This window comes from Galeopterus variegatus, unplaced genomic scaffold (genome assembly GCF_000696425.1).
Source record: "Galeopterus variegatus unplaced genomic scaffold, G_variegatus-3.0.2 Scaffold578, whole genome shotgun sequence".
NCBI lineage: Eukaryota > Metazoa > Chordata > Mammalia > Dermoptera > Cynocephalidae > Galeopterus > Galeopterus variegatus.
In genome coordinates this window covers 5670-26887 of record NW_007726689.1, presented here as the reverse complement: position 1 = coordinate 26887, position 21218 = coordinate 5670, and the positions used below count along the sequence as shown (strand labels likewise).

Genomic DNA, 21218 nt, shown 5'->3' with positions numbered 1-21218 from the left:
CCACTCACAAATAAAAAAAGGTGTCATTGTGCCCCCCCCCCCCCCCCCCCCCGCCCCCAGCCTTGTCATTCAGAAGCAATACGTTTGCATTGATAATGGATCTCCCAACAGGCTATTCTGTTTTGCATTTGGAATCTGCTCCAAACCTAATCTGCCACATCAAAGTCTGTAGAAATCAATCTTCCTTGGAGGCAAACTGCAGGGATAAGTAGGGCACCTTGTCCTCTGTCCATTCAAGCCTTTCCCTTTCTCTCTCCCTTTTTTTCTTATGCTTTCCGGCTCCACTGCTGTTTTGGCTGCTCTTTTCCATCCAGCATCAACTGAACTGATTTAAGGTTATCTGGCTATGCTTTATTAATCCTCCAACCCAACAAACATTTACTGAATACCTAAGTGGTCCTTGAATTTATGGATCACTCTGAGCTCCCAACTCCAGGACACGACTTCTCCAAAGTGCAGAACTTGAATGTTTACATAATATGAGGAAAAGGGATGAAAAGCAAACACTTTGCTTCTTTGGCAAGCCACCTGATAAAATAGCTGTAATTCAAGAAGCCCTTTTACTTTACAAGACAGAGACTGTGAACAAAACAGGAAGAAGCCATAGACCTAGTGGCAAAGGTTGAGTTTTTCTACCATAAGCACACCTCTTACTCGAACGTTTTCTCCCTGAAAGCTGCTGACAGAGCTTTGGCAAGGGATCGTCCTCCAGCTGGCTGATAAGCGAAGCCCTGTTTTATATTTAACTTGCTCCAGTGCAGGAGGGGTAGGGGTGGAGACGCGCCGTTTATAAGGGGAGCTGTGACAGTGTTCTCGCCAGTCCTCTTCCTCCAGCTCAGCTCCTCTTCTGGAGTCCTTTTCCCACTCCGCTTGCTTCCGCCTTCATCCTTGAGTGGCCGGTGGGAACTTGAAGGGAGAGGAAAAGACGCAGGAAGCCCGAGAGAGGTGTGGGAAAAGCGAAAACAGGCTGCTAAACCAGGGGATTCCTTCCAGTTTAAAAAGGAAGTCGGCTGACGTCCGTCAGTTCAATGTGACATCCTTTTCTGTGCAACATTTGACTTTGGACACAAAAATGAACTTTGCGGAGAAAGAGAGCTCTAAGAGATACTGCATTAAAACGAAACATGTGGCCATCATCTGTGCGGTGGTGGTGGGCGTAGGATTAATAGTAGGACTTGCCGTGGGCTTGAGCAGATCGTGTGACTGCAGCACAGACGCGGGGCAGAGCGCGGCTCCGGCGGCGTCCCAGCTGCCTCCCACGGCCGGCCCTGCGGATGTGCCTGCGCAGGACCAGGACGTCTGCCCTGCCAGTGCAGATCAGAGCGGAGGGTGGACGAGTTTCAGGCTGCCGGACTTCATCACCCCCGTGCACTACGACCTGGAGGTGAAGCCCTTGCTGGAGGAGGACACGTACACAGGCACCGTGAGCATCTCCCTCAACGTGAGCGCGGCCACCCGGCACCTGTGGCTGCACATCCGGGAGACGAGGATCACGCGGCTCCCGGTGCTCAAGGGGCCCTCCGGGGAGGAGGTGCCAGTCAGCAGGTGTTTCGGGTACGAAGAGCACGAGTACGTGGTGGTCGAAGCAGAAGGAGAGCTTCCACCCAGCGGTGGTGATGGTCTCTACCTCCTGACCATGGAGTTCGCCGGCTGGCTCAACACGTCCCTCGTGGGGTTCTACAGAACCACCTACACGGAGAACGGACAAGTCAAGTACGTTTTAACTTTTGCTTTACTTCCCCTAAGCTCACATATCTGATTTCCATTTCTTTCCCTTTCTTTTTCACTTTCCACCTTTCCATTATTTTGTTGGTCTGATCTTTATCTGCCCTTGTTTTCAATTCTGCCTGTTCATGTGGGAAGCAAAAATTCTTGCCCTGTTGTATTTTCCAGGCTTATCATAACACGTGAAAGTAGTAAGTGAGCTGCATGGAGTCAAAAATCAGTGTAAGTCTTTTATTCATCAGGAGAAGTCATATCACCCTATCCTTAATATGTACATGAACTGTCTCAGATTTTAAAACTACAAGTGTTTGGTAAATTTCGCTAGAGATATTCTTGAACTATATGGCAACTATTTTATAGTGAAGTTTTAAAAGTGATATTACGCTAAATTTAAGTGAAAAATCTGTAAATGTTAATTATTATTTTGTCGATTTTATTGGGGAGGAGAGACATTGATAAATTATGTGAGATCCACAGAATTGTTTTTGTGTCTTCATCCAGGAAAGAAGGCAGGACTGTGTATTCTTATCTCCTATGGCCAGAACCATGTTTTACACATCAGTGGCAGAGCATGGATACATTTTGGGGCTTGTTGCCCATCATGCAGTATGCATGGTAATGCTAAGCAATGTAAAATATACTAAGTAATTAAGCACATACAAATATTTTTCCCTCCCCACAGTCCTTTAAGCATATATGTGCATGTATATATGTCATATGTGTAAGTATATGCCATATATATAACATTTATATCAATCAGTGGCTATTACCAGGGCTGTGTTAAAGGCATCAACTCTCACTGAATTCTAAAAACTATCACACTGTGGATGTAACCCTTGTCACTGGACTTGAAACTGCTTAGACCTTTGCCTTCTTAGATTCTGAGAGGTATATAATCAAGAAAGCCGAGTATCACAATTTAGAAATGTGAGTATGGGGCCAGCCCACTGAATATCCTTTTTTCTCTGTTGTTTTAAGCATCTTACAGAGCAAAGGAAACCTTTGGCCAAAATTCTTCCTATTGTTTGTCAGAGAGACCCAGCGACTAAGCAGAAATGTTTAACTATTCCTATATTACTGTGTGATAACACTGATAAGTTGAGTAGAAATGATAGTTTGAAGAAAATATTTGGAGGGATCATGCTCATGTAGTTCCTATATCTTATTATTTCCAGCAATAAAACAAGCTTCTTTACAGTTAAAATATTTTTTTCTGTTCATAAAAATTACACTGTTGAAAGCATAGGAATTAAAAAAAAGGAAAATCAAAAGAAACTGTAAATAATTTCACTGCCCAGTGGTAATCCCTGTTAACATGTTAATGTGTATTTTATATTTTTCTAGGCAATCAAAATTGTAATTGCATTACGTCTATCTATCTATCTGTAAGCCTTTTTTTTTTTTTTTTTTTACAAGATGACTGGTAAGGGGATCTTAACCCTTGACTTGGTGTTGTCAGCACCACGCTCTCCCAATTGAGCCACGGGCTGACCCTTATAAACCTTTTTTGTTTAATATATTCTAAGTCTTTTCCCTCGTTCTTAAATATTTTCAAGAATCATATTTTAAAGATTGTGCAATATTCCATTGTATGGATGCACTGTAATCTTTAAAAACCAACTCACTATTGCTAGGCATTTGAGTTGCTTCTAGTATTTTATTATCGTAAAGAAGTTAGAAAAGAACATAGTTGTAAATACATGTTTAGGTGTGTATCTGTTTATTTCCTTAGGTTAGGATATAGTCCTAAAAATAGAATTACTGAATCAAAGGATACAAATACATCAAGAAACTTGTAACATTTATTTTGCTTATTTATGACATAGATAATACACATTCATTGAAGAAAACTTGGAAAACAGAGAGAATTGTAAGAAAAAATAAAAATCCACTCATAAATTTATCACCCAAGAATAATCACTGGTAACATTTAGGCAGATACTCTTTTAGTATTTTTTTTGGACATAAACATGGCATTATTATATTGTGTGTAGTATCGTGTAACATGGTTTTTCAATATAGCATCAACACTTTAACATGTCATTTGATATTCTTCCACAACTGATTTGATGTGTACATGGTAGGCCATTTATGACTGCAATGTAATTTATTCAACTTTTCCACTAAATGTAGGTATTTAAGCTCCTACTTTTTCACCTATAAGCACCTACAAGAACACAACGAACATCCTTATAAATAAATATTTATGAACATTTTCTAATATTTCTGTAAGAAAAGTCCTAGGAAATTGTCTAAACTACGTATGTGTGAATGCATGTATGTATATATATGTATATATATATATATTCCTATACATATATATACCATATATATGCATGGACATATGTGTGCGTTTCTCCAAACTGACTTTAAAAAGTAGTCTCAAATTATATTTCCACCAACAATATATGAAAGTGCCTATTTCTCTGAGCCTTACTAATGACACAATGATTTTTTAAAGTGTTTGCCAATTTGGTGGAGTAAAAGGCACAATATTCTGAAGAATATCCACCTTAAAAAGATTCTAAAAATTCATTAAAATGAGAACAAGTCAAAACTTTTAAAATATTACTGCTAAAACTTTAAAACTGCTTCTTAGATTGTGAAGATAATAGAAATGACATCTGAGGAAAGCCATGAAAATATTTATGAAATAAATAAAATAAAATTTCATACACTGCAGGAAGGCTTCAACTTATGGAACTACTATTTTACTGTTACTTTTACCATCAATTTATACCTGAGAGCTGTCATTCTGAAATTCAGCTGACTTAATTTTTGGCTGGAAAATACTAAATGGCAGCAAGATTAGTGAGGAAGGCTGATGCTCAGTTGGGTTCTCATTGAGGACTGGTGTTCCTGACTTTGTCTGTTTTCACTGGGAGCAGTTGAAGCTCTCACATTACATAGGATGCTGCCAGTTCTGTACTGCACACATGGTTTTGGAACACTTCTGGCATCTGCTCACTAACCTCATTTGGGCTAAATAGAATAGTTTTTGTTTTCCTTGTTATGAAATATTTCAAGCATATGAGAAAAGCGTGTTACGTTTTTGTTCAAGCCTGTGAGTAACACGACCACACAGCTCCCAGGAGTTCTTACCCACCAGAGTCCATAAAAGAGCCACCAGGGTGAGTTCACCAGCGTAGTACCACTCTGCCATGCTGTAGAGTGAGTTTCATCATATATGACATTCACACCGTCTTAAATCTCATCATAGTAATACATTTGAAGTATGCGTCAAAATGATATTTTCTGACCTTTCTGCCTTAATGCAAAATTTAACTCCAAGATTGAGTATTAGCAGTTTAAGATATTAAGGTGACAACCACAATGCAAACTAAACACGATTGCACTTAGTAGTTATCAAAATTACTTGTTTCTGCAAATACTACCAGGACTTGAACTTCACAAGGAGGAAACGCTATCCAAGATTCTCTCCCTCAGGATTGAGAGGTGATAGGAGAGGTCAGGAAGAAAATGGAGCAATTTAGAGTTCCTTAGCAATAATATCCACATTATCTTGCTGGGGACAGAGTTACAGTGAGGCTTGAGAGCAGAAAGTTCGAAAAATGTTAAGAGTCACTTTTCCTGTATTGACCTACTTCTTCCTTTCCTCTATTATATTACTTAGGGTCTGTGGAAAACCACTTAAAAGGGTTGAAACCTTTGGAATGTTTCCCTGACCGCATCCTCCTTCTTTCCACTCTTTCTCACTGTGTTATGTAGGATTTCCAGTTGTTCTCTTTCCAAAAAGAGTTCTCTTTTGCTCAGATGTCCAAAGTATATATTTTCTTTTCTCCAAGTATCAGTCATTTCCTTCTCAGCATTTTGATTTTGCTCTTACTCAGCTTTTCCCAAAGTATGCTCCACAGAGCTTTAGTTGCATGGGATCTTAGTGGATGTTGGCAGAAAAAAAGCAGGCAAGGAATTCTGTGGCCAAATCAGTTTGGGCAGTAACATTAAATAGGAAATAATTTTGTTTTTGTTTTTTAATGGTGGAACTTTTCAGAAAGACTAACATAGTATGCAGTTTCCCTACTGTCTGTCACTATGGAATCTTCTCTGAGAGTAGAGCTATGGCTGTCACATGACTGGTGTGCTCTGGCCCATGCTGGGACATGCTGCTTTGCCACAGCCCCTTTCCCATAAACAAGACCAACTTCCTCCAGTGACATCTCTACCTTCCCACTTAGTCAGGGTGGAAAATTTCTCTGTTTCTTTTCTCCTCACCCTGCAGAAGGAAAAAGTTTATATAATATTTTTTTGACTTAGGAATGCAGTCTTTATATTTTAAGGACCAAGAACCATTGGAATTGACAGGAAGTACAGGAATTTAAAAGAGGGACAGATCATTTCTAGTTTGGATTTTCAGTGTGTTCTTCACAGCACTGGTAGGATTTAAGCTGAATTTTGATATTATGGTGGGATTTTAATAGGCAGAGGCAAATGAGATGATAAAAGCAGGCAAAAAGGAAAGGCACCAGGTTGGAGAGTCATCTTGGGGACAAGAAAATTAGTCTGTAGGTGAGGTTTATATGAAGAGGATGGCTAGAGATAACTCTGGAACACCTGGAGGGAAGAAAAGGAAGGATAGTTATAATAGGCACAATGAAGGAAAAATTAACTGGTGACCCTTTGGATGTGGCTGGTGAAGGAAAGAGCCAACTCAACACCTGGGTACATGTGAGATATTGCAATGATCCGTGAAAGTGAAGACAAAAATCAGATAGGACAGTGATTTCAGGATAGAGAGAAGAGGACACTATGGAGAAAATAGTTGGATGGTAAAGTAGTCAAGATTTGCAGATTGACTGACAATGGGGCAGGGGCAGTTCAAGTTATAGGTCTAGGATGCTCCAGATATCTGATCTCAGTGATAGCCTTTACCTTTAACTGATACTGGAAATAGAGAAGAAGGATATGGTTTAGAAGGAAAGATTGTAAGTTTAATATCAGACTAAAAATATTAAGTTTAAGGCCTGTCACATATCTAAGAAAAGATGACTGTTAGGCATTTAGATGAGTAAGACTAAAGCACAAGTTTAGAGCTTGTGATAAAGATTTAGGAGTTTAGTGGAAACATCAAGTGATGGTTTTAGTTAAGTGTGTGCGCATGGCCTATTCTCACATGCATGGATGTGTATATTCAAGCATGTGTCGTTTTTATCTTGAAATTTTAGTTGTGTATCAGTTTATTCATTGTATTCTTAGATTGATATGTCAAGGTGTTATCCCATTATCAATAAAAAAAATATTTTTGGTCTTCTTTACTTGTTGCAGGAGCCTATGTAATTTCCTTTCTTTTGGAAGCAAGGAAACAAGAGATTTTACTTGACCTTGATCTATCTTCTGCATAGGAAAGAAAGCAATTAAAAAATAACATTAAATAATTAACTGGTTCATTCAAACCCCCATAAAAATATATTGAGTTCTGAATACTCTAGATGGGTTTTCTTGCACTGATCAGCTCCCCTACGTAATTCTGGAACCCTTTACTTAGTCCACACAGACACTTAGTAATTGTGGCTCTCTCCTGCATCAGAAGCCCTTTGTTTAAGGATTTCACCCAGATCTTGCTGTTTATTTTGCTGGCTCAGGTTATTAAATTGCTGAACATAGCCTGAGAGTCTTCACTGGGAACAGTGTGCAAGATGTTTTATGAGATAATCAGGTAGGTTTTGTTTTTTAAAGTTGATTCAGAGTGAACCAAGCTGCTTCTTCTCCCCCAGTTTTCTCTAAAGTCGACTTGATCTGATGCATTCAGAGAAGTCATGAGTGTTCTTCCCTTTTGTAAATTAATAAGTTACACGGAATATTTTTTAATGTGCTGGGTCTAGTAAGTGACTTATTAAGCTAGCATAGAGAGGGCCCTGTGGAAAGGTGGTTTACCTCAGCACATTTGCCTGGCATGATAATTAGTCAGGACATACCCAAGAGTCACTGCTGAATGTACTGTGCTGTTAGTTAGGTTTTTCCATTAGTTTGAAACACAGTTCATCTGATTTTCAAAAGAAGAAATTTATTTATTTTTGTTTTTATTTTACTTTATCAATATACAATGTAGTTGATTTTCGTGTCCCTTTACCAATTTCTCCTTTCCCCCCTCCCCCTCACCTCATCAACATCATACCTGGTCACTCGTCTTGACAAGTTCAAGGAATTGTTGTGATTGTTTGTACCTTAAAAGAAGAAGTTTTAATCACTGAATGAAACCTCCCCAAGGAAGTTGTGATCTAAAATTGCAGTGTATTGCTATCCCATATACCTTGTTTTCAAATTTACATTTATTTAGACAAGTTTACTGAATATTAATGGAATTTAGCATATGTATATTAATATATATGCTAAATTCGTAACTCAAAAGCTTTTATATATATATTATATATGCTCCTATACCTACACACACACACACACAGTTATTCAGGAGTTCATGAGAAAAATAACAGGTTTTTTAAAAAATGGTTATATTGCCTATAGTATTTATACACAAAGTAATTTTGTTCCAGTAGTTATTCTAGTCAAATGAATGAATTTTAAATACCTTAGATTGTGGAAAGTGCTATGTCAGAAAGCATAGTTAGTTTTCTAGATTTACAGGAAATAGAGTGAAGTGTATCTTAACCCCATTATATAAATTTCAAGGGAGTTTCAAATATACTACTACATTTGATCTAACCCCCCCCCCCCCCCTCCCCCACACCTCTGTGAAGAGGGCAGACATGCTCTGGTGAGTTTTTACCCTAAAAGTCAGAAGGTTTTGTGAATTGCTAAAGATCACACTTAAGGGGCCAAAGCAGGATTAGAATCTAAGAATTTTTTGTTTTAGAAGAGGGTTTTTCCCCATAAAATCATATTGGCTCTGCAGTTTAAAAAAAGAAAAAAATAGACATTTTGTAGCCCTTTTCATTTATGGATGTCACTTTACTTACATCAATGTAAGTCCAGGTCACTGTAGTTGAGTGGGACTTGCTGTGAGGATCACTGAGACTGACCAAAAACACCACACAGAGACATCTTCAACACGGTTCTCTTTCATGTCCTTTGGCAAGCTCAGGAATACTCTACTTTAGGAAGGTGGTTTTTGCCTACAATCAAACAGAACTTCTTTTAAAGAGAGAACATGAGAAAAAGGTGGAAAATTCTTCTCTTTCCTATGTTCTCAGGAGTGTACCAGTATACTAAAAATAGAATTAAAATATACTGTGAGTCTTTCCATGAACATTTTGAAGTATTCTTGTATACTCTAGCACCTAGCAGAGTGTGAAAGAAAGTATTTGAAAATCTACCCAAGGCTGTTGCTTAGGAAAATGTAATTCTACTCCCTCCTTAATCTCACCTTCCACACATGAAGACACACACACATTCTCAAATTAGTTAGCTGGATTATTTCTGAGGTGTGACTAAGATTGAAACATTCTTGCAAGGAGTGACTTTTCCTTTTCCTCTGCTTCTGGAAGAAATCAGAAGCCAGAAGAATTCAGAAGAAAAAGACAGCTGACTAAACACGGAGTTGGAGCTCAGTGGATCTTATTATAAAACCTTAATACCCTAGGGAAGTGTATGGATTTCTTTATTTTCTGATGTATTTGCAATTAACAACAATCTACAAGATGTAGATTCAGTTTAGTCAATTTCAATTGACTAAACTGTTAACATCACAAAACTAATCGATAATTATTCTGTTGCAGAATAAATTCTTGGCTGAGACTTTTCTTGGGTTACTTTTTATTTTAAAATAATTTCAAACTTACAGAAAAGTTACAAGAATAGTATGAAGAACTCCTCGAAATAGTTTACTCTGAATCACCAATTACTTACATTTTGTCCCATTTCCTCTCTCTTTCTCTCTCTTACCCTTTAGAGAGTACATTGAGACATCATTTCCCTTTATCGCTTAACATCAGAATGTATTTTTTTAAGTACAAGGGCATTCTCTCACTTAACTATGGTACAGTTGTCAAAGTCAGGATATTTCACATTGATATAATGCAATTATGTAATCCACAGTCCATAATCAAATTTCATCAATTAACTCAGTAATGTCCTTTCAAGCAATTTCCCCCCCAGTATCCAGTCTGGAATCATGCATTAAATTTAGCATGAGAAAATTTAGACTTTAAAATCCTTTTAGACTCTTTTAAACTGGAGCTGTCCCTAGCCCTTCTTTGTCATTCTTAATGTTGGTATTTTTTAAGAGTACAGGACAGTTACTTAGAGAATGTCCTTCAATTTTAGTATGTCTGACTTCCCTCATGATTTAAAAATGATAACTAAGCATTTTTATTTTTGGTCAGGAATTTCACAGAAGTAATGTTGTATCTCTCAGGAAATCACATCAGAAGATACATCATGTTGATTTGTGCTATTATTAGTCATTATACCTTTGATGCTTGCTTAAGGTAGTATCCAACAAGTTTCTTCACTGTAAAGTTACAATTTTTCTCTTCATAAGTCATTTTCCAGGAGATTCTTTGAAACTATGCAACTATCCCTTTCTCATCAAATTTTCACCCATTTGTTTTGGCAACCACTGATGATTTTCTAAATCCATTATTCTCAAGTTATTTGTAGGCAATTTATTGCAAGGAAGAGCTTTACCTTCTCCCCCATGTATTTATGTATTCATTTTTTATCAGAGTAAGAATTCATGGATTCTTATTTAATTCAACGAGTTATAATCCCATTATTTATTTTGATATCACAGTTCCCCCAGATTTGGCCAGTCCTCTCAAGCAGGCTCCTGTGTCCTTCACACCTGTTCCCATGATTCTCTGAGAACATCCTTACTTTTTGGCACAGCGGGATGTTCCAGGATCATCTTGGACTTTTTCTGACCCAGTACGGGAAAGAGCCTTTTCGCCAAGGAATCCTGGTTTCTTTTAGTGGAGGATGGCATTTAGAAATCATCATCTGGAAACTAATTGTGCTCAGGCTGCAAGCTTGTCGTTGCGTCTAGCAGTCAGAGCTAGGAAATATATTTCTCTTGGTGTATCCATATGCCAATATCTGCAATTAAAAATCATTGAATTCATAATGAAACCTGAAATTACAATCCAGTACCACAGGGTACATTTTAGTCTTCCCACTTTACAAATTTATAACTCTCTTCCCCAGCAGTGAGAAACCTGCCTTCCTCCATTATCCTCAATATTTCTTTTTTCATTTGCTCAGGCTAGAAAACAGAGAAGGTTGTTTCTTTTTTTTTTTTCCTTTAAATTTTTATTTTGTCAATATACAATATAGTTGATTATTATGGCCCATCACCGAAACCTCCCTCCCTCCTCCCTCGAGAAGGTTGTTTCTTTTTTTTTTTTCCTTTAAATTTTTATTTTGTCAATATACAATATAGTTGATTATTATGGCCCATCACCGAAACCTCCCTCCCTCCTCCCTCGAGAAGGTTGTTTCTGAATTGCTGACACTAACACCGCAAAAATGCAAACCAACTTACTAAAGTTCAATATTTATCTACAGTTATTTTTAGATAAAATTTGTGTACATTGAAATTCACAAATCTAATGAACACAATTCAATGAATTTTGACAAATGCACACTTCTTTGTTACAACACCCCATCAAAACATACAATTTTTCAGTCATCCCAGAAAGTTCCTTCCTTTAGTCAACACTCTCCCAAAAGACAGTCACTTTTCTGGCCTTGTTATTTTTACAAAGGTTAGTTTTCTTGGTTGAGATTTTAACAAGTGTTTTTTTCTATTTAGAGGGCTTTTGAAGAAAACTCAGAAATATTGTAATTTCTCATAGATGAATATTGACCTATAGCATATTATTTTTTAGGTGAATTAATGTATGTAACAAATTCTTGAACCAAAATAAAATGCAGACTTTTCCCGGGGCCTGTGATATTCTCCTGATCTGGCCTCTGCTGACCTTGCCAAACCTGTCTTTCGCTCAGCCTGTTTCACTGTCCTCCAGCCGCAGGACAGCTCTCAGTTCCTCAACCATATTGAGTTCTTTTTTTTTTTTTTTTTTTTTTTTAAAGATGACCGGTAAGGAGACCTTAACCCTTGACTTGGTGTTGTCAGCACCACGCTCAGCCAGTGAGCGAACCGGCCATCCCTATACGGGATGACAACCCGTGGCCTTGGTGTTATCAGCACCGCACTCTCCCGAGTGAGCCACGGGCCGGCCCAACCAAATTGAGTTCTTGTTGGCCTCAGGAACTTGCACTTCCTGTCCTCACTGCTGGAGCACACTTTCCTTCATCTTCACTTGCCCAGCTTTCTCTCATTGTTCACATCTCAGCAAACCATCATCTGTTCCAAGAGATTGTCTCTGACGATGCTCCCTAAATTGCTTACCACTTTTTCTGAGTCATTCTCTGTCGCCTCCCCTGTTCTACTCTCTATAGACTCTCATCATTCTCCTAAATTATTTGTGTGTCTATTGTCTATCACCCTGTAAAAAGTCGGACCTTACATTATACAGTCTTTGTTGTTTCCTCAACACTTAGAATAATGTCTGCAAACGTGTGTGTGTGTGTGTGTGTGTGTGTGTGTGTGTGTGTGTGTAGGGAAGGGGCTCAATAAATATTCGTTGATGGAGAGAACAAACCTAAGGATACTAGGGAGGGGGTTGTGGGGAGAGAGATGGTAAAGGGCATAAAGAAAAATTATGATTTGTAATAATGAATGTGCTAATAATAATAATAATAATAAAAGAACGATCTAATAATTTAGCTTCGTATTCTTTATGGTATGCTTTCCTTAGTCCCTGAGAATCCTGAAGGACAAAATATTTTCATTACAGAAATGATTAATGAATAGAAATCAATATTTCTTTACTTTTCCTTTCTTTTACACTTTTTACTTGGCTTAGTTTTCTAATGAGCAAATAAACAATACTGTCTTACTGTGATATACTTACAGGTAAAAAAGTACATTCATTGATTTTTTTTTTAACACTTACTCAGAAAAAATATTTTTACTTTGAAATCATGGAAACACTAAATATGAACATTTTAACTTACACAAGCATATGTCTAGTTAGAACCATAAAAGAATGCTGCTGTCTCTTTTCAAAAGTGAGCTTTAAACTAGGCCGAAGGTTATTTTACCTGGGGGGTTACTCAGTACTGCCTTAGCATGGAAATAAAACGGGGGAGTTTGTCCCTAGTGTAATATAAATAAGAAAGAATGTACCAGTAGAGACAGGAACCGGGGACTCTGGAATATGCTGCTCCACTCTGTGACAGAACACAGCTGCTCACTTCTGGGGAGGACAGATAGAAACAAGCCTTTGAATTTGGCTTTGTGTTTATCCACTTGTTGCTCAACAGCTGTGCGGTAGAGAGAGTGAGAGCTCATCTCATAATTGGATTTATTTTTATTCATCTAAAGATTTTTAGTTATGGCATCAAAATATCTAAATATTTGAATAAAATATCTGAAGCAGTGTCAGTCGGGATTTTCATTTATTTGTTAACCTAAAAATTCCAGGAAAGACTATAATAACTATTTGATAGTTTCTGGATAGAACCTCACTTTAAGAAATGTAATCATTATAATGACATAGTTGATTTTTTTTTTTTTCTGGGAATAGGAACATAGTGGCTGGAAGAGGAGGCAGCATGCATTTTGTGTGTGTGTGTGTGTTTTGTTTCTAAGGAGCATAGCGGCCACTGATCATGAACCAACAGATGCCAGGAAATCCTTCCCTTGTTTTGATGAGCCCAACAAAAAGGCAACTTACACGATATCCATCATCCACCCCAATGACTATGGTGCACTTTCAAACATGCCAGTGGAGGTGAGTGTTTTTAAAATACTTTGTTTATGCAGGTAGCCTGTTTATAATATCAGGTAAATTACCTGATTTGCTATGGAAGAGAACCCACTGAATTTTAAAACTAAATGTGCACTAGTCATTTATTTAAAAGATTAAGAATACATTTTGACAGTCTCTTTTTCTTTGAGGCCTAGAAGTCTTTAACTTAAGATAACACAGTCCAGTAGAAAAACCATTAAGTTTCTAAGTAAGAGAGTATGTAATAGAACATACATTATTAGCTTGGGCTCTGCTTAACTGACAGAATCCCTTAATCGTGACAAATTAGTGGCATACTAATGGAATTACCGGTATAAAAATATTTGACAGCTTACGCACTATTTTTAGTTTTCAGTTGAATATAAACCCAGTTTGTTATAAAAGTATAAAGCTACTGTAAAAAATCATCAGTTAAATACTGGGTTATAGAAGCCAACTCCAGGGAACACCATACCCATAAATTTTCTAGTGAATGGGAAATACTTGATAAATGTTAAAGCAGGCTACAGGGGCCGGCCCGGTGGCGCACTGCTACAGTGCGCCGCTTGGGAAGCGCGGCAGCGCTCCCACTGAGGGTTCGGATCCCACATACAGACCGGTTCCCGCTCACTGGCTGAGCGAGGTGCGGGAGCAACACCGAGGGTTGCGATCCCATAGCCGGTCCTGGTCCAGTGCGGGCGTGACACTGAGGGTTGCGATCCGTTGCCGGTCACAAAAAAAAAAAAAAAAAAAAAAAGGAAAAAAAAAAAAAAAAGCAGGCTACAATAATTTCTGCCTGCATAATTATCAATTAACGTAAGACTCTTTCCTCTGTTATTGCTCCTCATCTCCATAATGGGTGATGTAATAAACGAGAGTGTCATTTCCTCAAAGTTGAGGTTTACCATGCTTTATACTTTTTACATGTAAAAGCGTCAGGCTCATCCTTAGGTATAATTGTCATCTACCTAGTACCAGAAGGACTCCCAGCCCATCTTTCTGATCTACTATTTGAAATATCATCATTGAAATTCATCCCTTTTAATAATAAAATATTCCTCGAAAAAACAAAAACAAAATAAAGCAAACGAAAGCTTAAGAGGATTAAAAGGTAAACTCTCATCAGCTCTCCATGTCTCAGTGTGAATTAGTTTATCAACTTGTTTTCTCCTGGTGTCAGGCACCTGAGAAATTAAGTTTTGATTGGAGAAGAAAGAAGAAAGGATACACTTAAATATGACACACCAATCCAGAAGATTGGATCAGGGTAAAATGTCATCAGAATTGTCTTGGTATGGATGGGGGGAAGTAAAGGCGGGAGGAGCAAAAAGGCACCTCTGCTTAGGTCTCCCCATATGACCTTTTTGTTTTGCAGACTTATTCTTCTTCCCCTTCTACTAGATCCATATAATAGTCCTGGAAGAAGGAGAATATTCTGGGTCATTAAGACATCACAGCTAATACTGCTTGGCTTTTATCGTAGAGTAACTTATCTTGCTGTGGCTCCAACACTTTTGTACAAACACAAGCACACACATGTCAGTGAGGTACCAATTCTAGTCCAGCTTCCCTCCGTTAATTTCTTTTTAAAGCTTCCCACTTGGAGAGTGACGTAGAGACTGGCTGCAGGGGATGTGGAAATGTTTAAACAATGGCAGCAGGAGTTGGACGAGTATTCATGGTTAAGTATTAAGATTGGTGATTGACCATGAGGAGGGCAGAGCTGGCATGGACAAAAAAACCCTGATGGATCAGCAGCTGTGGCAGGCAAGGGAATCTTTTTCTCTGTCCATGGTAACCAAAGCACTGACTTTAGTGACCATACTTAGGGTCTTCAATGTAGACAGCCAGAGGTGGAAGAGAGAAGCCCACATTCCACTCTGTCTGATGCAGCGATTGTTTTTCTGCACATAGTCTAATCTGCAAATACCTCCTTAGCTCTTCCTCAAAACACTGAGTGCTAGCCCCTATCCTTCCTTAAGAGATCACAGAGTCCCCTCAAATATTACAGTCAGGATTGTGTGTTTAGTGTAGAAAGATAAACTCCTGTACAATTGATGTCACAGTCAAAGTTTTATTTCTCCCTAAGTACCCTAATACAGTGCCTAATCCAATCACTCTTTCACAGTACTGAATATGAGGTGAATTTTTCTTTAGTCTTTCAACATCACCACAAACTATTTTACCCCTAAGTTGTTTTTTTTTTTCCCCTTTTTTTGTCTTTTTTTACTGACCGGTAACGGGATTGCAACCCTCGGTGTCGCGCCCATACCGGGGACCGGCAATGGGATTGCAACCCTCGGTGTTGCGCCCGCACCGCGCTCAGCCAGTGAGCGGGAACCGGTCTCCACATGGGATCCGAACCCTCGGCGGGAGCGCCGCCGCACTCCCAAGTGGCGCACTCTGCAGTGCGCCACCGGGCCGGCCCTACCCCTAAGTTTTAACAGAGAGCTTCTGACCAGAAAGCCAGGTTTGGGGCAACCATTTGTTTGTCTTGTACACAACTGATCTTTTGATAAATAAAAGACGATCTTTTATTTTCAACAGAGTGAAGAGTCTGTGGATGATACATGGAAACGAACAACTTTCCAGAAGTCTGTTCCCATGAGTACTTACCTGGTGTGCTTTGCCATACATCAATTTTACCCTGTGGAGCGAATGTCAAATAGTGGAAAACCTGTAAGTCCCACTACATTTAAAAAATTTACCACTTATGCATTTGTGATTAATTTTCTACTTTTTTGAGCAGGTTCCCCCCCGCCCACCCCCCACACACAACAGGCCAGATAAGCCCATTAGTCACCAGGGTCTGTGAACCTGATAATACATTGAACAATGTAGAAAAATGTATGCTGAAAGGACAGAAACAAACTAACAAACATGGCAGACATAGATCTTCATGGTCTTGAATTATTTTAGGGGGAAAATTCACTGTAAATCAAAAGCAAGCTCCTAAGTACACCAACACAAATGTAAGAAAATATTTCAGCGTGCCTAGTTTAGTAAAATGTTTAAGTGTATGTGTCGGGGGGATGTCCTAGGTAGAGACCAGAGAGGTAGGAGGAAACCAGCAGTATTCGAGTCACTAAGCACTGAGAAGTTTATGGAGCCATTCCTATATGTAATTCAACATAGGACAGCAACAAAGTGTCAATAAACATTTTAAAATGTGTGAGAAAATAGAAATGAGCTTTCTCAAAGATCGAGATGACTAGTTCAATAATTTTCTTTTGAAAAAACCAAATACTTTTACCTAATCATTTTTTTTTTATTTTGGAGGCCCTGTTTTGCTTATGCCCTGAACACTTACTTAGTCCAAGCAAGTTAATCCACCTCTGTGCCATATATTTTATAGATACATAAAACTTGATAAATTTCACAATATTATTTTATAAGAAAGAAATCATCGCCCCCATTTTACAGATGAGAAAATTGAAACTTAATGAGTTTAAATAATTTACTCAAGATCACCCAGCTGGCCAGTGACAAAGACTCATATTCCAAATTCTTTCCAAGTACTGTGCCCTGCTAAGCCCTCTGAAATAGGATATTTTGAAAATATCTTTACCTCTTTACCAGTTATTGGAAGGGAAAGGATGGGTTTCTCTATTTCCTGTGAAACTAGCTTCCGGGAAAATTTACCTTCATTTTGGTGCATTAAGGGTTGATATTCAGATACCCTAAACCTGGGTGTCCAGCATGCTTCCTATACGGTACAGGGGAATGTGCAAAGGCCTTTCCAAAGGGGCTGCGTATGTATCATGATGACTCATCTGACTGTTGTCTTTCCCATGCCACATATGTGGCTTTGATGTGACCTTCAGTTGTGGTAAAGGGCACTACCAGTGACTAACATATAATATTAGGTATGAAAAAGAAATGGCATCAGAAAGAGAAAGTTGATCTAGACTGTGCTGAATGTAGTCGGTGGCACGCCTCTTGCTTAATATAGAGGAGAGAACATTAGCCAAGCTTGTTTCTCCTTTCAGTCTCATAGAACATGGAATTTCTATCTGCGAGTGCTTTCTTTATCACCCACAATTCAATTGTGTGGCTATCTTTTATCATATGCAGGTGTTTTCCACACCAATTTTTAAAAATTATGATTACATAAGTTTCTATAAGACAGTGCAAAAAGGCTAAACAATTCTAACGATGATATCGTTTCATAAATAAGAACATTGCAACCAACCAATCAGCAGAGGATGTTGTACTTGGAGTCATTTTCTAAAAGTGACACCAAGCTTGAATTTCCAATATGACTCTTTTACCTGGTCCTCTGACAAAGGATACTTATTTGTTTGTTTTTTAATTTTTACTTATTTGTTTTTTTAATCGTTTTTTGGTGAAACATACTGATTATACATATTTGTGGGGTACAGAGTTGTATTTCAATATATGTATGTAATGTGTGATGATCAAATCAAGGTAATTAGCATATTCATCATTACAAAACTTAATCACTTTGCGGGATGAGGACATTCAATTTCCTCTCTTCTAGCCATTTGATAGCATACAGTAAATTATTGATAATTATAGATGCCTAGCTCACTGTACACCAATAGAATTTATTTTTCCTATCTAGCTGTTTTGCAAGGACACTTATTTGTAAGGTAGCTACACTAGCTGGGTGAGTCATTAGAGCCCATTCCAGAAAGTGAGCCGTGGAACTGAGCACAGTAGGTATCTTTTCCTCCTTCCTCTATCCCTTCTTCAGAAGACAGAGTTTTCCCTCATGTGAAAAATCTGCAGGGCCATTCCCTTCAAAGGCTGAAAAGAACCTTATGGGAGAAATTTAAGGCGTCTAGTGTGAGTGTTAATGCTCCACAGGAAATTGCTCCTCTTTGGCATTTGGGAGGTTCCCCTCCTGGCTCCCTCCCCTCTCACTCTAAATTAAAGTTTAATAGTTGACACCCAAGTACAAAATGCTCCTGGTATGATTTCCCACTCCAGGGAGATTTACAGGAAATCAACCTACTTAACTCTACTGAAATGTAATATCAGAGGAAATCACCACAGCCTCATTGTCCTGCATTCTTAGAACTGAACAACTGAAGACAGTCAGGTATGTGAGGAAAACAGGAACATAAAAAAGAAAATCCAAGACAAATAAAAACACCGTGGGAGTAAATAGCAATAATTGCAGAAATAAAAGGTAATTCCAAAAAAAGTTATAAAAAATTAAACATTCTAACACATACACAACTTTTATTTAGTGTACTCAGAGATTTCAGAAGATATGACCGTCATAAAATGAAAACAAAAAAGTGATGAGGAAATAATCAGAAATAGTAGTCAGAATTTAAAAATGTAATTTTCAAAGCATGACCTGGGTTCAATCCCCAAGAACCTGTTTCTGACCAATTCCTTTCGAAACCAGAGCCCAATAAGCCTATAGCTTCAGTTCCTGCCCACTGCTTTGTATTTTTATTGACTCCATAGGCATGTTTAAAGCCCTGATATGTTTTGGGGGAGGCTTTACCATACTTATATTTTATCAATCATTTCTGAAGGTTAGGACCAGTGGGGGCACATCAAAGCATCAATTTAATTCACCATCTTGAACCGAAGTCCCTAATGTACTTTTTCAGTTAAAAAAAAAATTAATGAAGCTAGGTAGTAGTTATCTACACCATTTTTAGTAGAAATTTTATAAATCAAAAAGCCATTCTTCTTCATTCTGCTTCCGACGATATTATTGTGGTACAATAATCACCTGCTATTTATAATCAGATTATGGTCAATCCAAGAATCTGTAATCTCTGATTCAACTCGCTTGGGTATGTCCACCCCTCTGACAAGAGTTCCTTTATATCAATAAACACAGAATCAAGGCCTGTGTTCTCCTTAATTGCTTACTTGGAGAGAACATAGCAGACGTTAGTAATTGAACCATTCGTTATGCTTAAAATATCCTTGTTTCTCATGAGAAAAATTTAATTTAAAAGTAGCTCAGGAAACTTTTGACTCTGCATATTTTCTTTCTTTTTTTTAAAAAAGATTAGTTGCATTACATTTTGATTAAATCCTGAGTAACTTGAAGAGTTAGAGTAGTTTAGCAACAATTGAGGCCAGCCACTGATGGAAGGACTTTTTACATCTCTGTTGTAAAGAAATCTAGTCCTGAGGCCTTTTTCAGGTTTAGTTGATAGGTTAAGGCTTTTAAAATAAATGAAATAACTGAATTCCACCCCAGAAAAACCAACCAACCGACCCTGAACTGTAGGAAGTGTAGAGAGATTATATACCTTTATAGTTATGTGAAGTAACTCTTTTCAATAAAAGAATGCGATCCTGTTGTTCTTGCAGGAGTCATAACATGGGAAAGAAAATCCCTGATGCGCACGTTATTAACCTGATAGTGCAGCTCAGCTGGGATATACTGCAGTTCACTCTCAAATATGGAATGACGTGCATTAGAATGATATTTTTACGTATTTTAAATTATAGGTTTAATGCACATACATTATAGAAAATTTGGAAGAAAAACAGGAAGTAGGAAAAAGTCATTAGGCTTGTGATGCCTTCTGAGATATATTTGACATAACAGTAATATTGCCAGAATGTTGTAGCTTTGTATCAACCTTCAAGGGATCAAATTTTGGACAAGTTAAATGGCAAGTTCAAGACAAGTTACTGTTCCTGAGAAACAGTAAGTTCTAATGAGGCATTCAATTTCTTTGGGGCATTTTGCCTCTGTCTTTTGTAAAGAAAAATGTGCAAAAAGGAGCAATTACCTTGTTAGAGATGATTTTTTTTTTTTCCCCTTTTTGTCTTTTTTCGTGTCCGGCAACGGATCGCAACCCTCAGTGTTGTGCCCGTACTGGACTGGGACTGGCAATGGGATCGCAACCCTCAGTGTTGCGCCCGTACCGGACCGGGACTGGCAACGGGATCGCAACCCTCGGTGCTGCGCCCGCACCTCGCTCAGCCAGTGAGCGGGAACCGGTCTGTATGTGGGATCCGAACCCTCGGCGGGAGCGCCGCCGTGCTCCCAAGCAGCGCACTGTAGCAGTGCGCCACCAGGCCGGCCCCAGAGATGATTTTAACTCTAGCCAAATTCTCTTTGGCTTTCTTGATCAGAGCAGGAAGTTGAGAAGAACCTCTTAGTAAGAGAATGCTGGTGGAAAGTACTATCCATTTAATTAGGTTTATACTATAACCATATTAAACCTAATAACCCAGTAAAAGACATTTGATTGTGCTTTCTCCCAAAAAGCCTTACAGGATGATTCCTGAATAATTGCACCTAGAATTATACCTGTGAATGAAGCCTTCCTCCCTGCCTCTGTCTTCTTACTCACGTCCACCTTGATTAGAAAGATTGGTCGAGGGCAGAGAGTATGTATACCTTGACTTTTTTTTTTTCCTTTTTCTCTTTTTTCATGACTGGTAACGGGATCGCAACCCTCGGTGTCGCGCCCGCACCGCGCTCAACCAGTGAGCGGACCAGTCTCTATATGGGATCCGACCCCTCGGCGGGAGCGCCACTGCGCTCCCAAGTGCCGCACTCTACCGAGTGCGCTACTGGGCCGGCCCTACCTTGACTTTTTTTAAAAAATAGACTTAATTTATTAAAACAGTTTTGGTTTTATGCCATGGATTTTAATTTATGCATTTCCCTTCATGGAAATAATCATATTAAAAAAAGTTTCATTTGAATACTCAGAGATGTATTTTTAAACTTCTTATTTTGAAATAAATTTAGATTTACAGTTGCAAAGA

At 38.4% G+C, this 21218-nt stretch overlaps 1 protein-coding gene across 2 annotated transcripts; it reads left to right on the top strand.

Moving 5' to 3' along the window:
* Positions 1-825: 825 nt before the first annotated feature.
* On the top strand, positions 826-20964 carry LOC103588494 (glutamyl aminopeptidase-like). 2 transcript variants are annotated; one of them, XM_008570176.1, is made up of 4 exons: positions 826-1713; positions 13355-13496; positions 16041-16172; positions 20935-20964. In XM_008570176.1, the coding sequence occupies exons 1-4, from the start codon at positions 1073-1075 to the stop codon at positions 20935-20937; spliced, it is 918 nt and encodes a 305-aa protein (XP_008568398.1). In that variant the 5' UTR covers positions 826-1072; the 3' UTR covers positions 20938-20964. The 2 variants fall into 2 exon arrangements, with proteins under 2 accessions (XP_008568398.1, XP_008568399.1); XM_008570177.1 differs by lacking the exons at positions 13355-13496; positions 20935-20964 and having other exon boundaries at positions 16041-16120.
* The last annotated feature ends 254 nt before the right edge of the window (positions 20965-21218 follow it).

Excerpts from the sequence above, each read along its gene's own strand:
- LOC103588494 (XM_008570176.1), top strand. The coding sequence starts at position 1,073 with ATGAACTTTGCGGAGAAAGAGAGCTCTAAGAGATACTGCATTAAAACG. Across the intron at positions 1,714-13,354 it reads ACGGAGAACGGACAAGTCAA|GAGCATAGCGGCCACTGATC; the intron begins GTACGTTTTAAC and ends TTTGTTTCTAAG. Across the intron at positions 13,497-16,040 it reads TTTCAAACATGCCAGTGGAG|AGTGAAGAGTCTGTGGATGA; the intron begins GTGAGTGTTTTT and ends TATTTTCAACAG.